Source organism: Azolla caroliniana, unplaced genomic scaffold (assembly GCF_043228905.1).
Source record: "Azolla caroliniana isolate FFs.n. ecotype wild unplaced genomic scaffold, voAzoCaro1.0.p SCAF_121, whole genome shotgun sequence".
Taxonomy (NCBI): Eukaryota; Viridiplantae; Streptophyta; class Polypodiopsida; order Salviniales; family Salviniaceae; genus Azolla; species Azolla caroliniana.
In genome coordinates this window covers 31,899-44,058 of record NW_028230556.1, presented here as the reverse complement: position 1 = coordinate 44,058, position 12,160 = coordinate 31,899, and the positions used below count along the sequence as shown (strand labels likewise).

General features: G+C 37.9%; 1 protein-coding gene across 1 annotated transcript; it reads right to left on the bottom strand.

Annotated features, from left to right (window-relative positions):
- Window positions 1-2,043: 2,043 nt before the first annotated feature.
- On the bottom strand, window positions 2,044-7,802 carry LOC147849131 (uncharacterized). The gene is made up of 8 exons (XM_087337761.1): window positions 7,494-7,802; window positions 6,360-6,811; window positions 6,119-6,191; window positions 4,835-4,915; window positions 4,684-4,747; window positions 4,071-4,158; window positions 2,320-2,404; window positions 2,044-2,233 (listed from the first exon to the last, which is right to left on the bottom strand). The coding sequence occupies exons 1-8, from the start codon at window positions 7,596-7,598 to the stop codon at window positions 2,198-2,200; spliced, it is 984 nt and encodes a 327-aa protein (XP_087193887.1). The 5' UTR covers window positions 7,599-7,802; the 3' UTR covers window positions 2,044-2,197.
- Between the last annotated feature and the right edge of the window lie 4,358 nt (window positions 7,803-12,160).

Sequence of the window (12,160 nt, the reverse complement as noted above, 5' to 3'; positions counted from 1 at the left end):
ATATTTACTGCAACTTCTACACATATCTGCTTGCCTCTTCAATACAATACTTGTTTCCCTCCCTCCCTCCCTCCCTCCCTCTTTTATGTGGATTTGGAAATCTCCTCATTGATGCTCCTTTTTCTCTGTAACTCTCTTCCCTTCTTCTTATGATCTATTTCTCTCTCCTTTCTTGCATCCCCTTTTTTGTGTTCTTTCACGAATGGGATTTTGTCATGTTTCTTATGTTTGAGGATGCTCACCTCTCTCTCTCTCTCTTTAGAAAGATGTAGAAAAAAAAAACTGTTTTCAAGTTTAAAATACAATTTTGCAATTTGAAGAAGGTATACTCACCTGGTGTCTCAAATGAAATGTCTTTGCACAATCTTGTTGTGCTCATAGATAAATATACTGTTTGTTATACCTATACCACTTCCATTAAACAACCTTGTATTGTGATGCGTCTGTTTTGTGCTCATAGATTTATGGTTGTAAATATAACCCTAAACCACTTCCATTAGAAAGTTTTGCTTGCAGTCTGATGCAATCATAACAAACAACCTTGTATTGTGATGCGCCTGTTTTGTTATATCTTATGGTTCCTGACACCTGGTATGTAACTAATTTTTAATTTAATTTGCAGCTACGGACGGTTTTCTATTGTGTTCCTACAATTTTGTGTTGTCATAATCTTGTGAGTTATGTTTAGGATGCAATCCAGATAGTGGTAGGATATTGTCTGGTGGCATTGGAAGGGGTCATTGTTTCAGTTAGTATTCAATATTTTGTTCTCGGGGTTTAACGTGGTTCTAGAAATGCAAGGCATGCAAGTTGCTTTCAGGGTTTCTTGATAGTGTCAGTTATACAGTGAATGAGCTCATACTACTAGTTTCATGGCTGGGCTCTTTTTGCATGGTTGGACAATATACTGTTCTGATGCTACAATTCAATGCATTAATGTCATGATTACTGATTTGTGATCTGTGTATCAATTAAGAATGCTGAGCGTAATTTGAGCTAGACCTATAAATATTGCTGGGAATTGTCTTGTCTGTGCATAATTCAATGATATTGGAAGCTGAGATAAATTTGATGTGTTCGATAATCATAACAATAATGCACAGGTAAATTGATATATTTCATTTTATTTTGGCCTACCATTTGGAGCATATATACAAGAAAGAAATGCAATACGCAACTCAGCGTGTAGTTTTTGAGTTTCCTGTGTTTTAGAAGATTGAATGGTCATCATGTTTATGATGATTACACATTATATGCCTGCATATGTGATTTGAATATTGTGATTTTCATGATGTGTACAGAATGGTTGTGCTGATTTATCTTCTTGGCTCAAATTTTGTTGCTGATAGTATAATGCTCCAGAGATTTCCCAACTCGTGTATTTTGAAAGTGCCTTTAGGATATTTTTTCTAGGCAAAGCTTAAATTCAATCTAGTTCAGAAGCAGTGTGTTGTGTAGTAGTACGCTATGAATGTTTTTTGATGTGCTTTCAAAATGTTTACTCTTATTATTCAGTTAACAAAGTGTGTGGTACTACTGTCAATAAACACTCACATCATTGGATTTTTAATCAAGACATCGAAGTCCACGGTGACACTTAAATATCCCATAAAGACTCACCTAGGCCATGATGCATAGGCACTAGTTGGTGTTAAATTGAGGATGAAACATTACTTGCTCCACCAACTCTGACTACTTTTTATACCAGTTCACTCGTAATATATAGCTCCTGAATGTTGAACTTTTTACATGTTTGAAATTAAGGGAAACCAATGAAAATCTGTTATGTATAGAATCCAGCAAAATCTTCCAGCTATTAAAAACATCAATGACCTCACAAGACAGACCAAGAAAGATATATACACAAAACTATCAAACGCAAGAAGAATGATAAGACGGATGTAATCATTGTACATCAGTCTATGATTCACACCAAGAATTACTCGCAAGAAAAAAAAACTGCTTAAGTAAAAAACTTGAGGCTGCGCATACAACCAATCATTCTCGTTTTTAAAATTCTTATAGAGTCAAATGGGGGTGATGTATGGGAAAACACATCTTTATATTAAATTGCTGAAACACATATGTAGAATGCATTTACAATTAACCTCAATCATAAATCCCTTTTTACAGACTGAAGTTTGAAGTATTATACATAAAACAGCAAAGTAAAAGTTGGTATCATGATCCATCCCGCTTATGCATACTTGGATACATGGGTAAATCCCCACAACTGTGAAAGAGAATAAAAAACCAAAGATAATATGAAGTTTAATGATTAAATCTCATGTCTAAATAGTTAAATTACAAGAATCTTACTTCGACATTTGCAACTGAGAAATTTGAGGAAGTCGCTAAACACTCGTTGCCAAACGTGTAACAAGCACCACTAGAGCCATTTAACCTGTATAAAATCTCTCTCTCTCTCTCTCTCTCTCTCTCTCTCTCTCTCTCTCTACGTGTCTCTAATGTGTCTCTAATCAATCGCAACGATCTAGAGTAACATTTTTGATAATCAAGAATCATCACCACTCAATTCCACTGAAAATGTTTCAATTTTGGTTCCATAGGTCATATATAGATAGATAGATAGATATATGATACTTGGTGTGGGAACATCAGCTACTTGTACTTAGTGATATATGACCTATGGGATCAAAAGTGAAACATTTTCAGTTGAATTGAGTGATATATATATATATATATATATATATGATACTTGGTGTGGGAAGATCAGCTCCTTGTACTTAGTGATACATGACCTATGGGACCAATATATATATATATATATATATATATACATACAACTTCTGCTTCCATCCCTATTCTTCTGCACTGAATCTGAATGGATCAAGAATCTAACTTCTTACAAGGATATTAAAGGTGAAAATAAAGTTGGTGTCTAGAGTTTAAAATGTTCCTCCAACACGGCTGTTGACCATTCTTCTGGACTCGATATGGCAATTAAAGTTCTTTTGTATTTGGGAACTTGGTTATCAAGCTCAGAATTCATACATCTTAATGGGCACATCATATATTTCAAGCCATGTAGCTATACATTGATTGGACTTCGATGCCACTAACAGCCATGCAAAATTTGCATAAGATTTAGATCGCCAAATATCTGAAAATTTGGGAGTCAGATCTACTAACTTTGCTTTACCTCTGCCAATCATAATCTCAAGTGGCAGCACTTTGCTCTTAGTGCAGAAGAGGGAAGGGCATCCACTGTATGTGATTGATTCTTCTGTTTCACATTACTATATTACTTGTTTGTATGCTTCAGCACTTTGTAGAGATGCTGATGCAGATACATGCATACTTTCCCCATTTATCTATAAGTAGGAAACTTCAAGCCTGACTATCCCAAGTGCTTGCTTTAGAGCATGCATTAAGGAATGACGCAAACCAAGGAAGAATAATCCACAATGGAGATGGTAAAATTATCAAGACTAACCTCTCTCATAAAGAGAGGAACGGTATATGCAAATATGGGAAAATGAGGAATTTTTCTAGCAACTACAACAAGTTGAACATGTCATAGCACATATAATAAATAGGTAAAAATGGAGCCTGCCCTAATAAAATAAAGACAAGCAGCCACAAAGGGACAACCATATTTCAGTCTGCTCGTTCCTGTCCAGTTTCCCTTTTAAGCAGAACGAATGAAAGTACCACACAGCTATAATGCAGATAAAATGGACAAAGTAAACGACCTATCAAAGAACTAAAATTTCATGCCCATGGCTTCACTAGGCTTGCTATGATGGATGAACCAACCATACAAAGCCTTTAAACAGCTCCCAACTAACCAAGTAAAAAACTCAAACTTCATGGGAAAAAAACATAGCAAATGGGGTTTTATTTGTAGATCTCATTATCTCAAAAAAGATTACAGAGCAATGCAGCATAATATCGAATCAACAGAGCAATGCATTTTCACTACTATTTCCGATTACAAAATATTAATGGGCTTCTCTACTCTTAAAAGACGTTAATATATCTTTCTTTCTATAACACTGCGATAAATTTTCACTGTCTACCATTTAAAATAGAACTTGCAAACTTACAGATCCTCATCAAGATGAAGTGCAAAATGGCCACCACCTCCCAAAGAAATTGCATCATTCATGCACAAAAGGAAGTACCTGTTTGCACCTACAGCCAAATTGAGAGTATATCAGCCAGTATTGTTAACCAGAGAAATCTTCTGTGACAAGAATTTGGTTAATTATTAACTGATTTGCGGGTACATTTCTGTAACTGATAAAACATAAAAGAACAATTTCACATAGTTCTGCCTCAATCATTCAGAACTAGCTAGATACTGTCCTCCATAATATATCATCAGAGTTCCATTCCATTTCCTTAAATGGCAACAGTTATAAACTTATAAGAATACAAGAAGGCAGAAAACTCTCAAGACTAGCATTTACAAAAAAAAAGGTTGGACTGTCATCCAACGGGAATAAGTATCTAAACAATGTGTACACATATACTTCCTGTCAAGTGGAAATGACAGACAATTAGTAATATCATATTTACATATGGATGCAACTTAATACACACACATATGTCAAGTACAAATAGCAAATAACAATTAAATTCAGATCTAAGTTGTTGCAGAATTCAATTGCTGATATAATTAACCATATGACATATTTGGTTTGGATAACACATTACCGGTGGCCCTGAAGATTTGCATTTTTTCATTGACATTTGTGAAAACAAACATGTCATTAGTTCCCTACATGATCAGTACATTGCGATAAGTAGAATTATAGACATCAAATGAGGAACTGCATAGATCTTAATAATGGATTGAGGTACTTGCCAAGTATTTCTTTTTGGATGTGGGTATCAGAGGTGCAGTCAAAAGCCCACCAAATGTAGCTCCATGAAAATCCCCAGTTACCTGCGATGATCAAAGTCTCAAATTTATTCAGAAAGTGGACGAAGTATAAGTTATAACTTTCTATGACTTCCTAAATATTCTGTGGAAGATATATTCTATACTATATATATATATATGTTTTGGTTCAATATATACTAAATTCTCTTTATAGGCATTTGAACTTTAAACACTGATTATTCAGACAAGATGGACTCATTGTTTTTCATGTTTTTCATTTCCTTCAGCTTCGAACTCCAACTAACTGCATGGTTTCCATCTGTACAAAATTTTATTATTCCATATCAGTAACCTGTGCTCCATCAATCAATAACTAAAGATCATCGATCATTTTTCATTCATCAAAAGACTTCCTTGCATCAGTCACTTCTTGGCCCTCCTTACAACTCCAAGAGAAAGAATCGAGTATCAAAGATCCATAGTAGTGCGTAATAAGATATCACTTTCATATCTTTATTCATTCATCAATATATACACCTTTGATTCAGTCAAAGATCTGACGACAAAAACATTTTTAAACGAAGCTCTGTTTTTCTTGAGTGCCCTTTTTGGGTACATCTTTCCTTTGTACTATGGTGTGTGTTGAATGACCATCCATGTGGTGCCATTTATTTAGAGAGTGAAACCAGCTAAGCGCAGAGTGATAAATGCTTCTATAGTAAGCATCCTGATTTTATTATGTATCCATAATATCCTGTAATTGGCATCATAGATGTTCTTAAATCTTGAAATGAATTGAGGTCTTGACTCTTGATCGTGAATATACTCGGCAAATATTTTGTATGACTTTTCACACATACTTTACATAGAAGTAAATGCCCGAAAATCCTTTTCTCATAGACATCTCATTTCTTTATTTTTCGAGTGAGTAAGTGGTACTTTACATTTTCTGTTATAGAAATATACTCCTGCATAAGCAAATTCATATTGATCTGTTCTGCGTTTGTCCCTAACTTTCTAATTATAAAATGCTGCTCTAAGTAGCATATGACATCTCAGCTACTTACCAATTACAATTTCACATTGGAAAAAGAAGTATCTAGCCAAATAGTATTTCCCTTCATGAAAATAGACAGATAAATATGTTCCAGCCACAAAACTGATAGCCAAGAGAGAAGCTAACATATAAGAAAACTTCCACAATTATGAATCATTGGTGACATTGAAATCATATCAAATTATTGATACAAACATGGTAAAATGTACCAGTAAAAAGGGTTCAGAAAGAGCAGAGCTTCTCCGATAGAGTGTTTGTAATGAAATACCATGCTTCGCAGTGCTGCCCTTCAAAAAAATAGCAAACATGAAAATTTTATCTGTGCGTGAAAACAAGAACAACAGAAATTGATTGTCATCATCCACCCTTTTCAGAAAATTCTTGATCTTAACACAACCCTACTAATTCTTACCATCCTATCATATATAGAAAGAAAAGCCAGATAAATACCTATATAACAAAACCCAATGCCGATCCTTTACAATATTCGGCAGTGCTAAATATATGAAAGCGCGAAAGCCCTCAGAAAGAAGCACTGATTTGTCAGACAAAGGTGGAAGTCTAATAGGTGTAGCTGGTGAAGTTGGTTGTGACATAGATAAGAATGAATTATTCCGCAATGAATTATCATGTGAAGATCTTTGTATGCTCGGATTTTGTTCATCATCACTGATATTATTATGTGGCTGCCTTGATGAACATGAGGTAGATCCACTATCATTACCTTCTGAGGCATCGAGATTATCATTCCTTGCATTGCTCGTCTCTGAAGTGGATAGTAATGACAAAAGAAATGCTGTCAGAGATGATGTATCGGGTCCATATCCATCCTCTCCATCTTTTTCTTCAAAATTACCATCTGGAATATGTTGATGTTCATGACCTTCGCCATCATCACCCACCTCCATTTTTACGATAATGAAACAGATACAATCATCATTCCAGATATATATATCCAATTGTAAACGTGTTTGTTTTCCTAAAAATCATTATTTTGATAAAAATGGAGAAATGAATTGCTCATTTTGCCAAAGTCAATTCCAGATGTATGGCCAATGAAAACATATTCACTCAATACAACGTTTAGTCCAGATGTGGCCAATGGACACATTTATTTTCCAAAACATTATTTTCCAGATATGGCCATGAAACCATTTTCCTTTTTCGAACATTATTCTAGACATAGCCAGTAGAAACAGATTCCTTCTTTTGCAGAAATTACTTAAAGGTTCAATGATTTGAGGTTAACATTATTCATATGCAGCTGGCACAATTCATCATAATGCTTGCGTTTTAACATTGATCTTCATGCCCATAACTAATCCTTATTTTTTTATTATTGACCTGTATGCATCGCAGTTACTCTTTATGTTTCATCGTTAATCACTTATGTACCATCACTAATCCTTATGCTACATCGCTCATTAAATCTTAACATGTCATTATAAACCCGTATGTTTCAAATCATTCATCAATCCTTTTGTTTCCCATCGTGTTCATCAATCCTTATGAGCCACCATCATCACTTAATGCAAATTGATGTAGAAAAAAACAGACGCATATGAAATTATGCAAATAAAATACCGTGGTGGGGGATGATGCATATTTGTGGAGCTGCTTGAGAGGAAATTCCAATGACTGAGAAAGATAGTGCCCAGCTTTATTAACGAGCTTTCCTTTCCACCCCATGGAGACTTGAGCGCAGAAGAAGAGATGATGACGAAGGAGGAGGAGGACCACAGATTTAATGGTGAGAAAACAAAAAAGCTTTTTGAAGGCCCATAGGGCTGCAGCGCTTCGATCTGCGGACCTCTGTCTGTGAGAGAGAGAGAGGAGCTTCGAGTTTCCTGATGTGGGTGGGTTCTTCAAGTCTTGATATTTGATTCGATTTTTGTTATCTTTGTTTGAGGGGTCTATCGGTTTCTTCTTTGCTTGTGAAAATCTTATGACCCCCATCCATAATAATAATAGCTTTGTGAAATTATTAACATTGACCCCACATATAAAATACACACACACGCACACAGACATACACACAATCCATTTCCACGGGTTCGATGACTGCCATCACACCTTGTCCGGATTTCGGGATCATATAGATAACGTTCTCCGCTCCTCGTTTGATGCCATCACACCTCTTTTAGTGTGTGGATTCCAATTCTACTTAATAAACATAACATATGTGCATTTTTCTCGATTGGAAACTTCTGCTTGGTAGTACCCAAAGAAAGGATTCCATGGTATATTTATGATTCGACGCCTTTTAAAAGAAGCTAAAATTGTATGGTACTAAGATATTTATGAGATGTTAATTCATGAGCATACCCATTGAGACACCAACTGGAGCAACAATATAAACCCTTACTCTTCAAGCGACTTTCTTCCATTGATACTCGAAGGGTGACAAGGTAATCGATGGCACTACGGTGTTTTCAAAAGTAAGTTTGTCCATAAGCTCTCTTACCAATTTTGCTGCACTTACCTTTGGTTCTATCATACATTCAAATACTTTTGCCATTAGTGAGCCAACCATGATGATTCGATAATTATTTATAAATTTACATCTTTTGTTTTATTTACATTCATGTTGCAATGAATGATTAAACAAGTCATTTACAACAAGCAATAGCAAAAGTGTTGCAGATCGTTGTCGTCTTCAACATGCGTTGTCGTGAAGCAGTTACTTCATGATATAAAAACAAATTCAAATGTTATATCAAGTGACATTTGTGAGGCTTGAACCTATAACCTTTTATATCAAGCACCAAGTATATTCTATACATGCTGACTCAAATGAGTAACATAAATGTCATGCATCGTATGTAACATGTGTGCCAAAAGACAATTGTGTCGAGAAACGGATCGTCAATCCACAATAAAAGGAATGCGCTGAAATACACTATTGGGAAACACAAAAGACAATGTGCACTGTTTTTACGTGGAAACCATAAAGTGGGAGAAAACCATAGAGAATGGAGCTTCTCTATATATAATGGTACAAGGATGGGATTAGAGTACAACACTCTTTCATCTAAGTGTATCAACCACGCATGGCTCTTACAGAACACATCTATGGCACCGCTCACACAGTCTCTCACCCCGTTCACACTCTTCTCTGTCTTTTCACTACAACAGAGGATCACACTCACTTCTATACATTTGCCCTAGGCGTATTTATACTAATACATCATATGGGCTAATTACAAGTGTAGCCCCTACTACACATCGATACTATTATTATAACTCTAATAATAATAGTCAACAGTTAATCAGCCGACTCCCTATTTGTTAACTCTTTGACTGTCGGCTCTCCTCGGCCCGAACAGTTGGCTCTTCCTTGTCTTCGACTGTCAGCTACTTCCAGACAATCAGCTCTACCTTGTCTTCGATTGTCGGCTACTTCTAGACAGTCGGCTTCTCCCACGGGAGGGATATATTCCCAACAAACTCCCCCGTCACTCATGTGGGAGGGAGTTAGTTAGTCCTGTCTTCAGTTGATAGACTATGAGTCCGTCCATCGGTAGGTTCTTTGTCAGCATGTCGGATCCATTGACGTGGATCAGCTTGAATCTACCTCCCCCGACATGTTCGAGTCGGTAAACCCTTCGAGCATGGGTTTTTCGACACCATACCTTAGGCATACCCTCGAGGTGCCTTTCAAGTACCTAAGTATCCACTTCACCGCTCCCTAGTGTTATCTTCCTAGATTACTCATGTATCGGCTTATTGTTCCCACAATAAAGGCCATGTCTGGTCTCGTGCAGACCATAACATACATTAGACTGCCAATGACCGAGGCATATGGCACTTTCCTCATCTCAGCCTTTTCTTCCTCCCTTCTCGGGCATTTCCTTGCATTTAACTTGCAGTTAGTCGGTAATGTAGAGTCGATCGGCTTTGCTTCTGTCATGTTGAATCTTTCTTGGATCTTCATCACGTATTTCTCTTGTGACAACCACAACACTTTCTTAGTTCTGTCCCGAACTATGTGCATCCCTAAGATCTTTTTAGCCAGACCAAGATCCTTCATGGCAAACGACTTACCTAAAGCTTTCTTCAAGCTTCCGATCTTCCTTGTATCTTGAACGACTATCAACATGTCATCAACATATAATAAGAGAATCAAGAAGTCACTTTCATCGTACCTTTTGACGAACACACAGTGATCAACTTGTGTTTTCTGGAACCCATGTTCCACCATGAATGACTCGAACTTCTTGTACCGTTGGCGTGGAGCTTGTTTTAGGCCGTACAAGCTTTTCTTCAGTCAACACACGAGATTCTCTTTCCCTTTCTCCACAAAGCCTTCGGGTTGCTACATGTAGATCTCTTCATCCAACTCCCTGTGCAAGAATGTCGTCTTGACATCCAACTGTTCGATCTCCAGATCCATGCTAGCAGTTATGCTCAGAACAGTTCTAATGAATGTCATCTTCACGACTGGAGCGAATAATTCGTCAAATTCGATGCCCTTTTTTTGTTGGAAATCCTTCACAACAATGGGGGCTTTATACCTAGGAGCATTGTCGACTTCTTCAGTCTTCACCTTGTAGACCCATTTATTCCTGAGTGCTCTCTTACCTTTCGGTAGTTCTACCAAGTAGTAGGTGTAGTTTTCGTGCAAGGAGTCCCTCTCATCTTGCATCGTGTTCAACCATTTCTCTCTGTTCTCATCGGCAATGGCTTCATCATAACACTCTAGCTCGCCTTTGTTAGGAAATGAAGTCTGTGGTGATTGCAATGCAGCGGAAGGTGAACGTAGGTGTGTGTATGTGTAATAACACAGAGAGAGAGAGAGAGAGAGAGAGAGAGAGAGAGAGAGAGAGAGAGAGAGAGAGAGAGAGAGAGAGAGAGCTTAGAGATAGACAAAAGAGTATATTATATTAACGAAACAAAATACATCCAACATTAACTAAGTTACAATGAGTTGGTTTATATACCAACTAAGCTAGGGCAAGCGCCCTTTCTACTATTTACAAAACTAGCATGGAATATCCATGAGCTAGTGTGAAACCTATCTATGGGAAGTTGAGTTCGATTCTCAACACACCCCTTTGAACACAACTTCCATCTGTCGGAAAGTCGTTCGGTTCGTACTTCGACTTGTCTAGTCGCCTGTGTTGCGTATTGCGTAGCCTATCCGTGCTGCGTCTGCGTACTCGCCCTCAAGCTCGGCAATGTGGACGACGTGAGACCAAGATCTGATGCAAATTGCTTGAGCTTGTGGATGCCTAAGGCCTTTGTAAAGATATCAGCGACTTGTAGGTGCGTGCTGATGTGTTGGAGGTCAATTTCTCCGGCCTAAACGCGCTTGCGGATGAAGTGGTAGTGCACTTCGATGTGTTTAGTCCGCGCGTGAAATACGGGGTTACACGCGAGGTAGATACTACTCATGTTGTCGCAGTACAGGCATATTGGATCTTTGATGGATACGCCTAGATCTTTTAGTATACGCTTAAGCCATACAGCTTCGCATGCGGCGACTGCTGCGCCCCTGTATTCGACTTCCGTGCTCGACAGTGCGACTGTCGGTTGTTTCTTGCTGCTCCAGGAGATCGCTCCGTTGCCGAGGGAGAAGACGAATCCAGATGTGGATTGTCTATCCGCTTTGTATCCTGCCCAATCCGCGTTTGTGTATCCTTCAAGTCGAATGGTCGTATTCGATTTAAACAAGATGCCATAGTCCACTGTTGTGCTGACATACCGTAGTATCCTCTTAGCGCAATCAAGGTGAAGGTTTCTTGGATTCTGCATGAATTGGCTAAGTAGGCCGACCGAATAACTGAGGTTGGGTCACGTAATGGTTAGGTAGATTAGACTGCCGATCAATTGACGATACTGAGTCGACTCGCTCGCGGCCGTGCCAGAGCTGGCATCGATCTTGAGATTACGTTCAAGAGGGGTAGTCACAGGTTTGCACTCTGTCATTCCGAACTTGTAGAGTAAGTTGAGAATGTAGTGCCGTTGTGAGATCATGATCCTGACCGGTGTCCGAATTACTTCAATATCTAGAAAGTAATGAAGTTTGTGCAAGTCCTTCATTTCGAATCTACTGGAAAGAAGTGATTTAACTTCGTTAATCTCGGCGAGATTCTTTCCTCCAATTTAACAATGCAATGCCGACATCATTTGTATCAAGGATGAACATCCTCCCTTCTCCATGCCCTTATGCGATGATCTGGCCTTCTTCTTCAATGAAGCACTCGAGATGGGTGAACTGGACTTGCATTCCTTGGTCGATGATCTGTACG

Bases quoted from the DNA above. Each gene is read 5' to 3' on its own strand.
- LOC147849131 (XM_087337761.1), bottom strand. From the start codon at position 7,598: ATGGGGTGGAAAGGAAAGCTCGTTAATAAAGCTGGGCACTATCTTTCT. The intron at 4,748-4,834 runs GCAAGTACCTCA...CTGATCATGTAG, and splicing joins CATCCAAAAAGAAATACTTG to GGAACTAATGACATGTTTGT. The intron at 4,159-4,683 runs GTAATGTGTTAT...ATTTGGCTGTAG, and splicing joins GCAAATCTTCAGGGCCACCG to GTGCAAACAGGTACTTCCTT.